The 19,117-nt window shown below is 48.3% G+C and overlaps 1 protein-coding gene across 1 annotated transcript in view; it reads right to left on the reverse strand.

The window, feature by feature from the left end:
• Positions 1–19,117, reverse strand: part of GOLGA7B (golgin A7 family member B) — a 173,322-nt gene that overhangs the window by 12,847 nt on the left and 141,358 nt on the right. Inside the window, exon 3 of the mRNA XM_086950193.1 lies at positions 1,332–1,484. Within this exon, the coding sequence (XP_086806319.1) occupies positions 1,332–1,484 (153 nt within the window). The remainder of the gene's footprint in view (positions 1–1,331; positions 1,485–19,117) is intronic.

The raw sequence follows: 19,117 nt of genomic DNA on the forward strand, positions 1-19,117 counted from the left end.
CTGAGGCAGTGCCCAAAACTTACGCCTCACTGGGGAGGCATAAGTGAGGCACAACGAGGAGAAATATCTTTATTAGTGTGGTAAGTCTCTTTACGCACCATTTGTGTCAAGTTTATCTGCCACTCATTTGCCACTGCATACTCCTAACACTGAGCCTATTTTTTATGTCAGCACTATGTCTGAAGAGCTCTAGCAGAAGGTCTGATATTTTCCAACCACCAGTGGGAAGATTACTGTGCTCTTTAAGATGAATTTTCCCTCACTATCTCAAGTTAGGCATTGCCAAGTATATTAGGAGTTTCCTCACTGCCACAGTTTTCATGGTGAGGCCGCCACCACTATGGTGGTGAGGAAACAAAGGGGGCCTTACAGGGGCCCCTTGTTGCCTCAGGGCTACAGGGTGCCAGCATGGGGGCACAGGCTGTGCCCCCCTGTGTGCAGTCACCCTCTTTCCTACACGGCATGGACTTTACAATCCATGCCGTGCAGGAACAGGCTTTGGCGTTCACATTGCAGTGCCTTATTGATAAACACTGCCAATGGGAATACAAAAGGACCACTTACCAGACCATGAGATTACTCCTAATCTGGTGGGTGCTCGCCGGACAAGTTTGGCGGTCCTAGAGTGGGGCGCTGGCATGGCGGCCCGCTCCATGACTGCCAAACTCGTAATCAGGCCCTAAGGCATGTAAGAGCATGGAAAACAGTTCTACAGAAGTTATACTTTACATACTCCAAAATGCCTTCGTGAATATTCCACTATGCTTCTCTCAGACAGTAAGCCTCAAAGTCATTGTACCATGCCAAGAGAAAAATAATGTGTCAAAGTGCATTGAAGATTCCCACTTTTGGTGATTTGGAATCCAGATCTTAGAACAGAGCTCCAGGGATAAGGACAGTTAAACCAGAAAATCTGAGGCTTTTCAGCGTTTTTGAGCACTGGCCTTACATGAACGTCAAATCTGACTCCCAAAATGCAGTTCTCGTGAAAAAACAAATATTCAGTATCATTTCGTAAATAGGAATTGCAACCGCCTGGCAATAATAGGGCATGGCTGGTTTAGATTCTGCACTTATATAATATAAAAATGTGTCATTTGCACAATTTGTCTGGACAGATTTAATCCCGGTCATTCTATTCTGTACCCGCATATGACCATATACCAGAAAACCCCAGTGTTCTTGAAGAATTCTGCAATGATACATGCCCGTTATGTCGCCTTGTTATTGATGGCAATCTACAGGCGGAAATATTGCTCTCCCGTCTCAATCCTACAATCATGAAAGCGCGTGTAACATGCCCACCCTAGAAGCTAGTAGGCCCATGTTACCTTTTCATAGTGGGTTTCCATGCAGAGAAAGATGAAGTAGGCAGTGGCGCACGCCAGGCAACCTTCCAGGTAGGAGCTCCCGCCAATTTTCTCAGCTTCAATATAATAGTTGTTTAGGGTTTTCACTGTTTCCTCAAATAGTTGCCTTTCAATCTAAAGATCAAAACACAGATTGGAACAAAGTCACACTTCAGCCTGTATTTTAAATTGTATTTCCACGTTTGCATGGCTAGATGAGTGCCAATAAATATATATTTGTAAAATGCTTTAAATTGAGTTTTTGTAATACCACAGAAACTAGAGCATGCGAGCAAATATGTCCTCATGCCCAGTGATGTATATAAGTCTCAGTATGTCTCTAGTACCATATCTCACATTGTCTACCAGCCCTTTTTGTTGGGAGCATGCAGGTATTGACCAGCTTGCCAGCAACTGGGGTGGTGGTCATCAGCCCCTTAATGATTTACCATGAAATGGCGTCACCGAAGGTCATTGCGTCGAAGTCTTTGCATTGTATCGTGGTCTTTCTATTGGTCAGTGCATTGTTGTTTTTTCGTTTGCTTTGGGCTTTGAATATTTCCCTCACTTTAGCAAAGAATGCCCAAAAAAGGTACATATCATTCTAATGCTTGTGCCTGTGAATCTAAACCCAGTTTCTTTGTTCCGTGATAGAGGATACATTAAACCGTCCATACGTTTATTCACATTTTTCTCCCACTAGGTGAAAAAAACTGCTTTGCAGGGATATTTTGGTCCTGTGGGATGTCGTCATTGACAAAGCACAATGGAAACAGACATTACAATTCAGCATGCAGGGAGCTGAGGGGAAATGATATGCAGTCGTTTCAGGGTGAATTATTCTCGCAGCTCTTCAGTGTTGAATATGCCCTTTGTGTGTGCTACACTTCAGTTGCCATTCTGTCTATTTTACTCCCGAGCCTACTCTTCAATGCTCTTCTGTGTCCTGGGGGGAAGCACAGGAAGGAATGTATGACACTTTTTATCCCTAGGAGAGTAATATTATGTGTATCTGTGATTTTGTTTGAAAACTTGTCTTTCTTTTATCTAGCATTTCCTTGCTTCTTCTGCCAGTGTGCACATTTACTATGGGATACCAGCTCAAACTCTGTCATACACATTTTCAGGAATTTCTTCAGTCATAGGTAGGGTTTTCATATCATTATAAGATTAGACAGCTCGCTGCGGGGTAATGTGGCTTATGTTTTAGAGCTCTGCGCCATTAACGAGTCTATCCTTCATGCCCTTGTCCTGTTTTCCATCGTCTTCTAAGTCATTTTTTATATATTTGTTTCTTGCGAGGACCCAGTGGCTGCAAAAAGCTACCGGGCTCCTCATTCTCCCCCCCCCCCCCCCCACCTGCTGCTCCCCACCCTGTTCCCCATCTCTGGTGCAAACAACTTGTTTTATGTCTTTTTTTTAACCAGTGCCTGGCAGTTGGAAAGTCCAGCCAGGCTTCTCACTTTTTCATGCTGTACATAGCTTGTTAGAACTTTTTCGCCATTCACCCTGTTAGATTGCGGAATTAACATGCATTGGCAAAGACAATAGGTCATGGCTTCCCTGGTTCGATGATATTTTATTTAATGAAAGCATATGCCACAAAATAAAATGGCAAATTAAGCACGCATGCAGCTATCTAAATGTGGCTGTCATATGTTAATATTAAAAAATACATTAAAATAAACATGTACTGTGCCACTATACTAGTGATTTTTTTAAAATAAACCTTTCAGTTGTGCCATGAATGTTTCATCAGTATGTTTAAATGAATAAAAATAAATCACCATCAAACTAAACATTCAAATTGCAGGCAGCTAAGTTGTTATAGTGTTAGTGTAGCACTTTATTATAGCGACTTCAAAGAGAAGACAGAAATACATCCACATCCAGTTGGGCACCCAAAGTGCAGGCTGATAAATTGCTGATATTTAAAGTCAGTATAAAAATAAATAAAATAAAGCACACTTTGAACCAGCTTTACTATGGAAGAGAATTTAATTATTTTTAGACAGATGTGAACAATGTGCACAGACTTTGTCCAGTCACTCAAACCGAAGGAGGCCAATGGGTAAAGTGGACTGACCCATTATCCCATTCAGTATGCTGCAAGTATTGGAGGCAACATGTGAATGACAACAGACCAATTGTTGAATCCCTCTGACCAAAAGCCCTTCTCTATGCATATTCTGTGTGAACTCTTTTGGAAAATAATAGTCTTGGAAAAATGCAAAAACCCTCTCAATGGCCAGACTTGGCGCTGTATTCAACACAATCCATGGGCTATAACTAATCCTATAGATAAGAAAGAGAAATTATATCTAGGACTAGTGATCAAATTGCTCAACCCGTATGTGTTATCTGATGACAAATTGTATTGTCTGTTTTATGTCTCTCTGTCTAATCGACTTGTGTAGTAATACGTGTTGGCATAGGTGGTTATTCTTTTTGCCATAGGATTGGAATTATTTATTTTAATTTTATTTTATTTATTTAAAGAGTTTTATATAGCGCTGGCTAGACCCGAAGGAATCAGAGCGCTTTACAAGAGAATCAACAATGTAACAGAAAAAGATCAGCAATTACACAATACATCGAAAAATAGGCAATACAATTAGGAGAGGTGGGAAAGGAGAGATAAAAGTGGTGGAGGGGGCAGGGGAGGTGAGAGAGGAAAGATAAGATAAGAGTCAACAAGGAGAGACGAAAGGAGGTCTGTCTAAAGCCCGACTGGGTAGGTGATGGCCAAGGAGAGAATCCATGGCCCATCTCCCCCATAGCTAAACCAGGTAGCTCCATCGGGCATCAGACAGAATAGTTCAGTCTCGATACATTGAGAGAAAAGAGAAGGAGAGACATAAATAGAGGGAGGTGAGAGAGGGAGGATAAGGGAAGAGACAACAAGGAGAGACGAAAGGAAGTCTGTCTAGAGCCCGGCTGGGTAGGTGGTGACCAAAGGAGGGAATCCACGGCCCATCTCCCCTACAGCTAAATCAGGTAGCTCCATCGGGCATCAGACAGAATAGTTCAGTCTCGATACATTGAGAGAAAAGAGAAGGAGAGACATAAATAGAGGCAGGATGCGCGAGGAGACGACAGGAGAGACGAAAGGAAGTGCAACAAGGTGGTTCAACAATATAACAGAAAAAGATCAACAATTACACATTATATCAAACAATCAGCAAAACAATAGGAGAGGAGAGAAAGCAGAGAGAGAAGTAGTGGGGGGTAGTGGCTCACTGGTTAGAGCAGGCAGACCCTGAAGCAGAGGTCAGACCCGGGACCAGGGTTCGATTCCCGACGCGGCAGGGTGTTGAGCTCAAATGTCCACGGACTCGATAATTCTCGCTTCGGTGCCTGACCTAATCATGGGTTCACACTATGCAACTCTGGGCATTAAGCTTGCTTAATCTCCACAACGGCCCCCCCGCGGCGGGATGCCTGGCTTTCACCTTGGGGATGCCCTGTAGGGGCTATCTCACAGGGAAAAACCAGGACGGGTTCCCAAGGCAAGCGCGGAGATACCCCTTCGGGGGTCGATTCTGGCGCTATATAAGAAATGCAATAATAAGGGAAGAGACAACAGTAGAGACGAAAGGAAGTCTGTCTAAAGACCAACTGGGTAGGTGACGACCAAAGGAGGTAATCCACGGCCCATCTCCCCTATAGCTAAACCATATAGCTTCATTGGGCATCAGACAGAATAGGTCAGTCTCAATACATTGAGAGAGGAGAGAAGGAGAGAAATAAAAAGAGGGAGGAAGTGAGAGGAGACGACAAGAGAGATGAAAGGAAGTCTGTCAAAAGACTGACTGGGTAGGTGACGTCCAGGGAGTGAATCCCTGGCCTGACTCCCCTATAGCTAAACCAGGTAGCTCCATCGGGTGTCGGACAAAATAGCTAGATCTCAAATGACGAGGGAAGAATTCACAGATAGAACGGGGGGGAATAAAGGGCCAGGACAGGTGAGGGCAAAGGTCAGAAGCAGGAAAGTGGAGAAGAGTAGAGCGGTGAGGGGTAGGGGGTAGAAGGAGATAAGGTCAGAAGAGACGCATGAGGGTTTGTTGCGGACGTCATTTTAGGCAGGTACCAGCAGTATTTACATGAGGATCAGAGTTACAGGTTATAAGTTACATTTGTTCCAAGAGCGAAATAAATATAAGAATTAGGAGTGTGACAAGGGGAGGGAGGGAAAGGAATGCGGGAGAGAAAAAGGGAAGTCTGCCCAAAGACCGAATGGGTAGGTGACGTCCGAGGAGGGAGTCCCCAGCCCATCACCCCTATAGCTAAACAAAGTAGCTCCATCGGTCATCAGTCAAAATAGCTAGGTCTCAGCTGAAGAGGGAGAGTTCACATAAGGAAGTCCAGTGGATACATATGGTGGTAACTATAAGCAGGGACAGGTGAGCGTAGGGGCCATTAACTGGAAGGAAGAGAAGAGTAGAGCGGTAGGGGGTAAGGTGAAGGGGGGAGGGAGAAAAAGTCAGGAAAGAGGCAGGAGGATTTGCCCAAGGACCGGCGATGCAGGATGAGCTCCCAATCACATGGGAGGTGGGGGTCACAGCGGATTGAGAGTGAAGCTCTCATAACACTCTGCAGATAGTTAAAACACTGGGTGAATATGCACAAATGTCTCTATAACGAGTGTGTTTATTATGGCCACCATCTTAGGGTCAGGCTACATCAGAAAGAAGCTCCAGAGCTTGTTCCGCGATCCTCAGTGGGCTCTGGAGACCGCCATGTCCCCTGCTCAGCCTCCTCTGGGGATGTCACATCCGGAAATCCGGGGGTGAGTGGGAAGGGGGCTGTCTCGAGGTCTGTCCATCGCAGGAGGTCCTCCACATCTTGACCGGTAAGAGGAAGCAGGATGGGTGGGGGGCGGGCAGTGCAACGGCAGGGCTCAGGCAGGACTTGGGCACAAGCGACCCCCCGCGGGTGAATGCGATGCCGCTTCAGGTCGCCGGGCAGCCAGTGGGAGTTAAATTGCGCCAAAGTTCGGGGTCCCCCGCCATCTTGAGGTCAGGCACGGGGGCCGCGAGGCAGCGCCGTCAAGAGCATTGCCGCGTTGAAAAGCCGAGAGCATCCGTTGCTATTTGCGCTGGTGGCCGGCTCACCTCCGGTGCAAGGGCAGGCACAGGGGAGCTCGAGTCAGGAGGCGGTGTAAAATGCCAGCAGCTGTGGGTAGGTGTTCAGGTCCAAGTAGCAGCCACTCCAAGATGGCCAATATAGGAGTTGGATGTAGAAAGTTCCCATACCTGCCCAGCAGAGAGTAGAGTCAAGGGCCTGGGGGCGTCTTCATAAGGTCAGCAGTAGTGGGGCTAAGTGGTGGCTAATGCGTGGGTGGTGGTGAAAACAAAAACAGAAAGGCTCCGTGTTCAACGATGGCAGCAGAGTGGGCAGAGCTAGCCGTCTAGTGCTTCCGAGGCGATCGGCTTCTAGAACATCCGCCTCAGCATCGATTGGTCTGCCTGTCCGGCGTGGCCGCCATTTTGTGCCTGGCCAGTCGGGTTCAAATGATTACAAGAATTCGACAATACCCTCAGGCCCCTATTGCGTGGATTGTGGATTACCCGGGCAGAGCCTCCCTTTAGCTCACCTCTCCATGCCGATATGCACCGCAAGTGTTGGGGTATCCGATGTTAGGGTGAGGTTCTCAGCCCGAGCTGCCGCGGGCAGCCGCCATTTTAGAGTCAGGCGGTAATCGTTGCTCGTCTCGCCAAAAATGTGAGAAAACCACTGCCACATACGCCAGATGCTCACTCCTGATGTTACGCTGGGGTCTCGTTCCGGGAAGGCCAAGCTCCGACCAGTAGACCGCTCCGGGGACCACAGAAGAGATGAGCAGCAATTGGTTCCGATCTGTGTCGGGACTGGACTCAGGACGCCCACATCAGCCATTCCGTAGGTAAGAGGAATCCTGCTTTCCCGCTTTGTAGCAGCAGCCAGGGTTTTAAGTTCCCGGGGAGCTGGTAGAGGGAAGCCAGGGAGCGGGGTTTAAACAGGGATATAGACCAAATTGGTATCCCAAAACCGGGAGCTCCTTCGGGAAGCTCTTATTCCGCGGCCATCTTGGCAGAGTGCCAAGTGGCACTATGGTATAACATACGAATTAGGTATACCATTCTAAGATTTAGCTCTTTAGGGAAATATTGTTTTTTTTTGTATATGTACAATATATGTTTTTATGATATATTAATTTAATGTTATTGATTGTGACTTTTATTGTAGTTTTTAATTACAAACACTATTGATTTTAAAAATAAAACAATTTTTCAACATATATTTTGGACTTTGTATGGTAACATTTAGAACTGTGTTTGATCTGACATATGGGCTAATATTTCAACAATTCTTCTCGTGTTGGACCTTTGTGACCCAGTATTCATACAAACCTTCCACCAAGGGAATTTTTATTTCTACCTGGTAGTAGTACCCTGCTCCCCAGGCTTGGTAAAAGGAGTCTCTCTCATTTTTTTGACAGACCTGAAAAAGGCCACCTAAGTCACAGTAGATGCACATTTGTTTGTGATGACGCACACATTATGACTTGTATACACATGCAACTGAACAAAAAAGTAATAGCAAAGCAAATAGATAGACTTTTTAGAGTCAAGACCTATAAGCTTTGCCAATGTTTGTTTACATTGCCTCGTACCTAAAATCTGAAAAGTCTTCACTTTTAATTTCTTCCCAGATGTCGGTCCATCTATACCCCTTCAAATCATTTTGCAAAGCATGAGGTGCCTTCATGTTGTTAGCAAAACATGGGAAAAAAATCTGAAACTTTGAGGAGGATTATAATAGCTAGTGGCTGAGAAGCATGAAGTCACAATGAGGAAGTCATCTGTGGTTCACTTTCTAATTGTTGGGAGACTTGTGTTTAAATTCTGGTCAACAGGTGATCACATGTCCGATCTCCAGGCAGATCACAATGTGCATCCCCCTCCATGCCCTTTCTGCTACCCTATTAAGGACATAAGCCACAATAACGGAGAGAGAGTGCAGAATTTTTCTAATATATAGTTCTACTGTTCCATACAAGCCTCCGGGTCAATGCACACTTCTTCTCAATACAGTCCTGCTTTTCCCTGCACATCTCTTTATCAATATTGAATCGGTTTCAAACAAAATCGTCTGAATGTGTTTACTTTACAAGATATGTTTGATGTTAACATTATGATTTATATATAACGTATTAAACAGAATAGCAAACAGTACCATTGATGTTCTCGGATATGCCCCAAATGTTAACACCATTTACAAGACTGAAAACAGCACAGAGGAATCTTACATTGCAGACTATGGTATAACATACGGTTATTCATAGTACGGCCTGCGGGCCTACAGCGGCCTGACAAGTCTTCCCTGGCGGCCCGCGGACCTTGCAGACATCATACCCGTGTTTTTAAAACACATTTTTAAAGAGTGTCTGCAACCGGAACTCGACTCTGAGAGACTCTGCTGCTCTGTGGAGGCCGGGGGATTCATTCCAGTGATAGGCAGAGCTGAGCTGCAGGGGCCTAAGAAGAGGTGAAATACAACAAAGCCCCATTAATGAGTGAATGGTCTTTTAACGACCTGTGAAGTGCTCGGGTGCGTCTGTGTGTGTGTGTGCCCGGGTAGCTGTCTCAAACCGGACTGACACACAGGGTGAGATGACAGAGGGTGACAGAGGGAGGTAGAGGGAGGGAGACAGAGGGAGAGGGAGGGAGGGAGGGAGGGAAAGGGAGGAAGACAGAGACAGAGGGAGAGGGAGGAAGGGAGGTAAAGGGAGGGAGGGAGAGGTAGACAGAGGGAAAGGGAGGGAGGGAGACTGAGAAATGGAGAGCGAGAAATGGAGACCGAGAAAGGGAGACAGACAGAGGGAGGAAGGCGACAGAGTGAGGGAGGCGGAGGAAGGGAGGTGGGGGAGGGAAGCAGAAGTGAGGGAGTGAGGGAAGGGGAGTGAGGGAGGGAGTGAGGGGAGTGAGGAAGGTGGAGGGTGGGAGTGAGGGAGGCGGAGGGAGGGAGGCGGAAGTGAGGGAGTGATGGAAGGGAAGGGAGTGAGTGAGGGAAGGGGAGTGAGGGGAGAGGGAGGGAAAGAGGCAGAAGTGAGGGAGTGAGGGAAGGGGAGTGATGTAAGGGGAGTGAGGCGAGGGGAGTGAGGGAAGGGGAGTGAGGGAAGGGGAGTAAGGGGAGGAGAGTGGGGGAAGGGAGGGAGAGAGGGAAGGGGAGTGGGGGAGGGAGCGAGGGAAGGGAAGTTGGGGAGGGAGAGAGGGAAGGGGAGTGGGGGAGGAAGAGATGGAAGGGGGGAGTGGGGTGGGGGAGTGAGGGAAGGGGAGTGAGGAAGGGAGAGAGGGAAGGGGAGTGAGTGAGGGAGAGAGGGTAGGGGAGTGAGGGAGGCAGAGGGGGAAGGGAGTGGGGAGGGAGCGAAGGAAGGGACGTGGGGGAGGGAGAGAAGGAGGGGAGTGTGGGAGTGAGAGAGGGAAGGGGAGGGAGGGAGTGAGGGAAGGAAGAGGAGTAGGGGAGGGAGAGAGGGAGAGAGGGAAGGGGAGTGAGGGACAGGGAAGGGGGAGCGGGGGAAGGAGAGTGAGGGTGAGGGAAGGGGAGTGAGGGAATGAGTGAGGGAAGGGGAGGGAGGGAGTGAGGGAAGGAAGTGGAGTGGGAGAAGGAGAGAGGGAAGGGGAGTGAGGGACGGGGATGGGGGAGCGGGGGAAGGAGAGTGAGGGTGAGGGAAGGGAGTGAGGGAGGGAGAGGGAGAAGGGGAGTGGGGGAGGGAGCGAGGAAAGGGAAATGGGAGAGGGAAGGGGAGTGGGGAGGGAGAAAGGAAAGGGGAGTGGGGGAAGGAGAGAGGGAAGGGGAAGCGGGGTAGGGGTAGGGGAGTGAGGGAAAGGGAGTGAGGGAGTGAGGGAGAGGGAAGGAGAGAGGGGGTGAGGGAAGGTGAGAGAGAGAAGGAGAGGGAGGGAGAGGGAGGGAGAAGGAAGGAGAGAGGGAGAGGGAAGGAGAGAGAGGGAGACAGACAGTCAGAGTGAGGGAGAGAGAGGGAGTGAGACAGAGGGAGACAGGGAAAAAGGTAGAGAGAGGGATGGAGGGAGGGAGACAGAGAGATAGAGGGAGGGAGATAGAGAGAAACAGAGGGAGAGAGAGAGAGAGAGAGAGAGAGAGAGAGAGAGAGAGAGAGAGAGAGAGAGAGAGAAAGAGAGAGAGAGAGACTTATGAACCACTTATGAACCTCAACGGAGCAATCCTATATGGGGACATTCCGCTGAGAGCAACCATTCGCTCTAAAACTTTTTTTTACATAACTTCTGTTAGAATTGAGGGTCTCTGGTTGGCGCAGGTATGTACTTGCGACAAGCAGGGTCCCTCTCCTCTAAGTCAGGGCAAAGGATTACTCTCCAGAAATAACCCCTGCTTACCCTCTAGGTAGTGTGGCGCAAGCAGTCAAGGCTAATCTCAGGAGTACATGTGGTTAAGCATTTGCAATATCACACACAATAAGTACCAACCCACCACACAGAGACACAAGACTGGTAATCTGTAAAAATATATATCTTTTATATATAAAACTTTGAGCAGCCTTAGATACAGTCTTTAGGATTTCAAAAATGGTTCCAGTAACGTCTTAGCAATGCCACAGTTCTTAATATAATGGACAGTCCTTGGAATAATTTCAATCACTTCTCAAAAACGACTTCCCAGTACTTCAGAATGGTGCAAGTTGCTTAAAAAGATGATGCCACAATGTTCAGGCTTTTAAAGGGTTAAATACTTCCAACAACCCCTTCTCTGATGTTTAGGCACTATTTTTAGGGGCCAGGTACTGTGTTTTCAAAGTCTGGGCCCTCTGGAACGCTCCTGTGCGCTCCTTACGATTACCGGCAGAATGCCCAACCAAGTCTCACGCATCTCGCTTGACACGCGTACACCGAAGGCCCTACCAAATCTCACGCATCTCGCGTGAGACGCGTACATCGCAGCTGGTCCAGGCAAGGGGTACGAGTCGTACTAAGCCTGTACGACTCGTACCTTCAGGCGGATGGACCCAGGGAACTTCACTACAGCACGCAGGGTGTGTGACGGGCAGATCATTACTACCGGCAGCGTACAATTCACGTCGTACCTGCCGCGTACAGTTCTTTTGAGATAGGCGCACAGTCTATTGAAGGGCGGTGTGCCTCCGCAGCGTACAGTTCTCTTGAGTTCAGCGTACGCTGCGCACAGCTTCACAAGCAGTGGGAATTTAACGTTGCGCACTGTGCACACAATACGGGGCGAGTAGTACGCGTTGTACAGTTCACTTCGCTACAGGCGTACAGTTCTCCTCAATGCAAGCGTACGCTGCGCACAGTTCGGGTTTAAATAAAAGTTGACCGTCAGGATTGGTGAGGCGTACTCAGGATACGAGGCGTACTCTTTGGAGCGCACAGCATGGGCTGAAACGCTTGGTCAATGCAGTTCGCTTCGCAGACAATACCTTAGTTTCCTTCAAGCTTCGGGGCGGATGGCTCTCTGCTGATGTCCTTACAACGCAGTGCCGTCCTGGAGGGCGGGGTGGCACGGAGGCCACGGGGTCACTTCTCCTTCGGTTGGCGGTGCTTCGGGGGACACAGGCTCACAAGGGCAGAGTCCTGGGGTCCTGGCAAGGAGCGGCTGCTTGAAGCAAATCCAGCGGCGTTTCTCACAGAGGGGGGGCGAGCTTCAATTCAGGCAGTCTTTGTGGTGTGTTCGATGGCTCGGAGGCTCAGGTTCACATTACATGGACCAGCTCATCCGTTCTTGCGGTGCTCTCCTGACTCGTCGCAGAAGCTCATGGTGCTTGGGCCAGACGAGGCAGGTATTTGCTGTGTGAGTTGCGTTAGTCAAGTCAAGTCAAGTCATAAAATTTATATAGCGCACTACATACCCAGAGGGTTTCAAGGCGCTTAGGAAGGGGAGGAGGATTATTTGTCAAATATCCACGTTTTAAGCTGCTTTCTGAACGCTAGGTGATTCTGGGTGAGGCGAAGGTAAGCGGGGAGTGAGTTCCATGTTTTGGCAGCCAGGTATGAGAAGGATCTGCCTCCCATGGTGGTCTTGTTGATGCGAGGTACAGTGGCGAAGGCTTGGCTGGAAGAGCGAAGTTGGCGGGAGGGGGTGTAGAAGGACAGTCGAGAGTTGAGGCAATCTGGTCCGATGTCGTAGAGTGATTTGTGTGCGTGGGTAAGCAGTCGGAAAGTAATCCTCTTATTGACGGGTAGCCAGTGGAGGTCTTTAAGGTGACCAGAGATGTGTTCGTTGCGTGGGATGTCTAATATGAGCCTGGCTGAGGCGTTTTGGATTCGTTGTAGTTTCTTCTGGAGTTTAGCGGTGGTACCTGCGTAGAGGGTGTTTCCGTAGTCCAGTCGGCTCGTGACTAGAGCGTGGGTGACTGTTTTCCTTGTTTCGGAGGGGATCCAGCGAAATGTTTTTCTGAGCATGCGAAGAATGTTAAAGCAGGAAGAGGATACGGCGCTGACTTGTCTGTTCATTGAGAGTGAAGAATCCAGGATGACGCCAAGGTTCCGTGCGTGGTCTGTCGGGATGGGTGCATTTCCGAGGGCTTCCGGCCACCAGGAGTCGTCCCATGCAGAGGGGGATTTACCTAAGATGAGGACTTCTGTTTTGTCTGAGTTCAGTTTCAGACGGCTTTGTTTCATCCATTCGGCGACTTCTTTCATTCCTTCGTGTAGGTTAGTTTTGGCGGTGCTGGGGTCCTTGGTGAGAGATAGGATCAGTTGAGTGTCATCCGCGTAAGAGATGATGTTGAGGTTGTGTTGGCGGGCGATGGTCGCGAGGGGGCTCATGTATACGTTGAAGAGGGTGGGACTGAGTGATGATCCTTGTGGTACGCCGCAGATGATTTCAGAGGCCTCGGACTTGAATGGTGGGAGGCGGACTCTCTGGGTTCTTCCGGTGAGGAACGAGGTGATCCATTCCAGTGCCTTTCCTTGGATTCCGATGTTTCTGAGGCGTTGTAAAAGGGTGCTGTGGCAGACTGTGTCGAAGGCAGCGGAGAGGTCGAGGAGGATGAGGGCAACTGTGTCTCCATTGTCCAGTAGAGTTCGAATGTCGTCTGTTGCTGCAATGAGGGCGGTCTCAGTGCTGTGTTTGGCTCGGAAGCCAGATTGTGAGGGGTCGAGTGATTTGTTGGCTTCGAGGAAGGCGGCGAGCTGGTTGTTGACAGCTTTCTCGATGACTTTGGCCGGGAATGGAAGAAGCGAGATGGGGCGGTAGTTTTTGAGTTCGGTGGGGTCTGCTGTTGGTTTTTTCAGAAGGGCGGTGAGTTCAGCGTGTTTCCAGTCTTCTGGGAAGGTAGCGGAGTTGAGGGAGCAGTTGATGACGTCTCGGAGGTGCGGAGCTATGACGGAGTCTGCTTTGTTGAAGATGTGGTGAGGGCATGGGTCTGTGGGGGGTCCAGAGTGGATGGAATTCATCAGGCGGATGGTGTCCTCAGTGGAGATTGGGTTCCAGGCGTTAAGGGTGTTAACGGGAGGAAGATGGTCAGCTGATGGTAGGGTGGGTTGGCTTCCGGGTTGGTTGTCAAAGCTGTTGTGGATGTCAGCAATCTTGTTGTGGAAAAAAGAGGCTAGGGAATCGCAGAGGGTTTGAGAGGGGGTGATGTCGTTGGAGTTGGCCGAGGGGTTGGAAAATTCCTTGACGATGTTGAAAAGTTCCTTGCTGTTGTGGGCGTTGTTGTCAAGTCGATCCTTGAATGCTGTTTTCTTGGCTTTTCGGATCAGTTGGTGGTGAGTACGGATGGCGCTTTTGAAGGCGTCCTTGTTGCTGGTGGATGGGTCTTTTTTCCAGGCCTTTTCAAGGGAGTGGCACAGTTTCTTGGACTTCTTGAGGTCATCGTTGAACCATGAGGCCTTCTTGATGCCAAGTTTGTGTTGACGTTTTTTCAGTGGTGCTAAGGTGTCGGCGGTGTTGGATAACCAAAGGGTGAGGTTGGAGGCGGCTTCGTTGGCGTTAGAAGAGAGGGCTGGGGAGGTTTGAAGGAGCGATGTGGAGATCTGCTCCGTGGTGATTTTGTTGCAGTTTCTTTGTAGAGTTGGTTGGAGGTGGATGATGGGTTTCGGCTTGTTGTAGGTGAAGTGAACGCAGCTGTGGTCAGTCCAGAGGAGATCCATAGTGTGGCTGAAGGAGACATGGTTGCTGGAGGTGAAGATGGGGTCGAGAGTGTGACCTGCGATGTGGGTGGGGGAAGTGACCAGTTGTTTAAGTCCGAGGTTGGCGAGGTTGTCCAAGAGGGTGGCGGTGTTGCGGTCGTTGATCTTTTCAAGGTGGAAGTTGAGGTCTCCCAGAAGGATGTAGTCTTTGGAGGGGAGCGCGTGTGGGGTGATGAAGTCCGTGATGTCTTCACTGAATTTTGCGCGGGGTCCTGGTGGTCTGTAGAGGAGGGTGCCTCTGAGTGTGGTCTTGGGGTCGATGTGGATCTGGAAGTGAAGGTGTTCGGAGTTAGCGAGGTTGGCGTCAGAGCTGGTTGAGATGCGGATTGATTTCTTATGGACGATAGCGATTCCACCTCCTGTATGGTCGGTGCGGTCCTTGCGTGTGATCTTATAGTCATCAGGGATAGCGATGGCGATGTCAGGGGCGGAGGAAGCGTTCATCCATGTTTCCGTTAGGAAGGCGACGTCAGGAGAGATGGTGTCTAGTAGGTTCCAAAGGTCAATGGCGTGCCTGTGGACCGAGCGGGTGTTGAGAAGGATGCATTCTAGGTGGTTGGGGTCGGGAATCTGTGTTGTGGTCGTAGCGGAGATGTTGTCGGTGCCGCTAAATTTGCAGGAGAAGCAGGAGAACGGTCCATGGGTGCGTCCAGGAGCGGCTTGGACGCAGTTGGGGGCGCGACCGGGGTTAAGGGCTAGGAGGGTGGCGGCATCGTAGGTAACGCGGGGGGCTGGGCAGCGCGAGGGGCAGGGGGACTGGCGCTGGGCGCGGTCCAGGCGCGGACGGGCGTAGACGGGCTTACCTTTGGCGCACCTTCGGCGCGGGTTGGGCGCGAACGCTGCGCGTGAACGCTGCGCGCGGGAACTCCTGTCATATATGGATGGTGGAGGGGGGAGGGGCGAGGGCGTCTCAGCTGGGAGGCGGGGCGGGCTCGGGATGACCAAAACAACAACAACAATCCGACAAAATGGAGGCGGAGGGGGGAGCCCAGTGGAAATGCGCGCAAACAGGAAAAGCGGCGCTTTAAATAAATGACAAAATGCAGTTACAATACAGCGTCTAGCAGGCAAACAGGAAAAGCGGCGCTTTAAATAAATGACAAAATGCAGTTACAATACAGCGTCTAGCAGGCAAACAGGAAAAGCGGCGCTTTAAATAAATGACAAAATGCAGTTACAATACAGCGTCTAGCAGGCAAACAGGAAAAGCGGCGCTTTAAATAAATGACAAAATGCAGTTACAATACAGCGTCTAGCAGGCAAACAGGAAAAGCGGCGCTTTAAATAAATGACAAAATGCAGTTACAATACAGCGTCTAGCAGGCAAACAGGAAAAGCGGCGCTTTAAATAAATGACAAAATGCAGTTACAATACAGCGTCTAGCAAGCAAACAGCAGGCAGCAGTAAATGGCAGAAAGCAAAGCAGCGATGATACCAGTGACGCAGCAGGACACTGGGGAGCGACCACTCAGTCCAGGGGAACGAGCGAGTTAGCAGGTGTCCAGGAGTCGTGTTGCTCGGCGGGATGAACTGCACGGGCTCTCAGAGTGCGGGACAGCTTCCCTGTTGCACTCAGGTCTCTGGGGTCAGCGCTGAAAAGGCTGGTCACACCAGCAGCAGCTTCTTTCTTCAGGGGGTAAGCGCCCATTGTTCCTGGGGCGCAGTTCAGGGGACAAGTTCACAAGCAAGCCCTTGGAGATTGTCAAATGCACAAGTTGAATTAAAAGTTCTTCAGTCTTTTCTTCCTCTCTCCTTCTTGCAGCAAGGCACCCACCACAGGCCAGTCTCTCAGGCTAGAGACAGTACTCCTCCATGTAGCTTTCCCAGGTCCTTCTCTTTAGGCAGAGTTTCTTCTTGGCGTCAACAGGATATGATTTGTTAGGAGCAGGGCATCCTACTTTTATATGACATTTCTTTTGTTCTCGCAGGTCAGGGGGGCCTTTGCCTAATCCAGTCAGTCTCTGAGCACTTTGTTTTGCGGGCTCTGGTTTCTCCTTTCGGTGTGCAGGGCAGGGACATCAGACGCTCTGCAGGAGGTGGAGCCAGCATTGTGATGACAAGTACAGCCAGGAGTACTCTGTTGACAGTCTTCCCTCTTCCTGGTCCAGGTGTCGGGCAGAGTCATCAGTCGCTCCCCAGGGGGCAGAGCCAGCATTGTGGTGGCAGAGCACAGCCCTATTCACAGTCAAGGGGCACTCCCTCCACCCATCCTGGTGTAATCCCCCTATTGACCACCTGTCATCCCTAGCCCTGTCACTCACAGAACCCAGACAGCAGATACACATAAGAGCAGAGGCAAGCTGAAATGGTTAGGCAAGCAAATGCTAACTTTCTAAAAGTAGCATTTGCAAACACAGGATGTTAAAATAAGCTTTACTAAAAGAAGTATTTTATTATTCTGAGTTCAGGCATACTAAACATGACTTTCTACCATTTTCCCTGAGCCTGCTGGGATTATAGAGTGTAATAATTCCAGCAGCCCATTATGGCCTATGAGAACAGGTAGCCTTACAATAGTGTAAAACGAAATTGGCTGTAAATCACTAATAGGACATGCCACACACATCAATGCTTGTCTTACCTTACACTTACAATGCACCCTGCCCTTGGGCCTACCATAGGGGTGACTATTATGAAGTAAAGGGAAGGTTTGGAGGCTGGCAAGTGTGTGCACTTGCCCAGCCAGCATGACAGTACCAGACTGCACGCAGGTTCTGCAGTGGCAGACCCTAGACACATTTTAAATGGCTGCTTCTGTGAATGGCTCATCCAGCGCTGCAGGCCCACTAGCAGTATTTGTATTTACAAGCCCTGGCACTCCTGGTGCACTTGACTAGGGACTGACAATAAACCAAATAAGCCAAACATGGACACCAATCAATGTAACAATTTACAACAGGTAGAGAATATGCACTTTAGCACTGGTCAGCAGTGGTAAAGTGCCCAGAGTCCTAAACCAACAAAAACAGGTCAGAGGAAATATAGGAGGAAAAAGGCAAAAAGTTTAGGGATGACCCAGCAGGAAGGGCCAAGTCCAACAACTTCTATAACCTTGGTTTTCTTCTCGCTTATTATCATCCTGTTGGCTGTTGAGTAGTGCAATAACTTGTCAATTAACCATTGCAAGGCAATTTTTGTTTGGCTTAGAGTTATCACATTGTCTGTGTACAGAAGATTTGAGATGTGCATGTCTCCTGGTTTAGTAGGGTATGCATTTACTCCATCCAAGGCTGGGGTCAGGTCAGGCACTGCTTTAACAACAACTCCCTCACTCCGATATCAATGTAGTCACTCTTCACAGATAAATTACTTAACACTTGTACATCGAAAGACCGCCCAAGCATTTGCCAAGCGAAAGAGCATTCACAAGACCTAAAAAGGATTATAACATCCGCTGCTTACTGCATTGTTAGGAGGAACCATACATAATAGACTTCTAAGACTGGCCAAAAGGCATCCACGGAATCTTGAGACCCAACCTAACCCAAAACTCTTTAAAAACATTTACCAGAGGATAGTTTGAGAGATGAATTCCACAAGCATTGTACTAGACAAAGCTTGCCTTTAGGGCATCCAGCCGGTCGATTGTTTTTAACAGTGTTCTTCAACTAGAAACAATCCCGGACTCTTGGAAAGGCTCCACTATTATCCCCATTTTAAAGGGGGTGATCATCATCGACTAGAAAACTACTGCCTCATCACGTTATTAGACATAGAGTCAAAGCACTTTGCAGTTCTTCTCCTAATGGAATTACTGCTCTGGGCAGATGAAAAACATACTATTACTCTGAACCAATATGGGTTCGTATAAGAGGTGGGTATGTCAACCAACATACTATCACTCTCAGTAATTATAGACAAACAAAAGCTGAACAAGCAACCAACCTATTTCTGCTTTGTGGATTTCAAGTAGGCATACGACTGTGTTCAGCAAAACCTCCTTTGGCAAAAACTGGCATACTGGGTTATACCTGCTTGTCTCTAAAAAGCTCTACAGTTGTTTTATTCTGTGAACTGGGCAAGGGGTAAGAATAGGAGATAGCTCCTTTCTGTCCAGAAGAATTAAAACTTACCAGGGCTTAAAGCAAAGGTGTATGCTAGCACTGTACTTGTTTAACCTCTTCCGGCCTATTGACCTGACACTATTGTTATATATATATATATATATATATATATATATATATATATATATATATATATATATATATATATATATATATATATATATATATATATATATATATATATATATATATATATATATATATATATATATATATATATATATATATATATATATATGTGTTTCAAAATCCTGGTACCGCAATCCTTTTGGAAAAACCAGAGTCGAAGCCCAAATCGATTTCAAAGTGCTTAAAGATTTATTTGGCAGAAAAACAACCCTACGCGTTTTGAGGTACGCCTACCTCTTGCTCACGGGTGGAGTGTAAATCAAAGCGCCAAACTTTTAAAGTGACAGATTCAGTGTTTGCACAAATCACGTGATAGTTGACATGAAAACAGACTATCGTAGCTACATTGTTACTACCGCTCCACATGATTTTTAAAGCGCACATTAAGAAATGACATATTTGGCA

This window comes from Lissotriton vulgaris, unplaced genomic scaffold (assembly GCF_964263255.1).
Source record: "Lissotriton vulgaris unplaced genomic scaffold, aLisVul1.2 SCAFFOLD_775, whole genome shotgun sequence".
NCBI classification, from domain to species: domain Eukaryota; kingdom Metazoa; phylum Chordata; class Amphibia; order Caudata; family Salamandridae; genus Lissotriton; species Lissotriton vulgaris.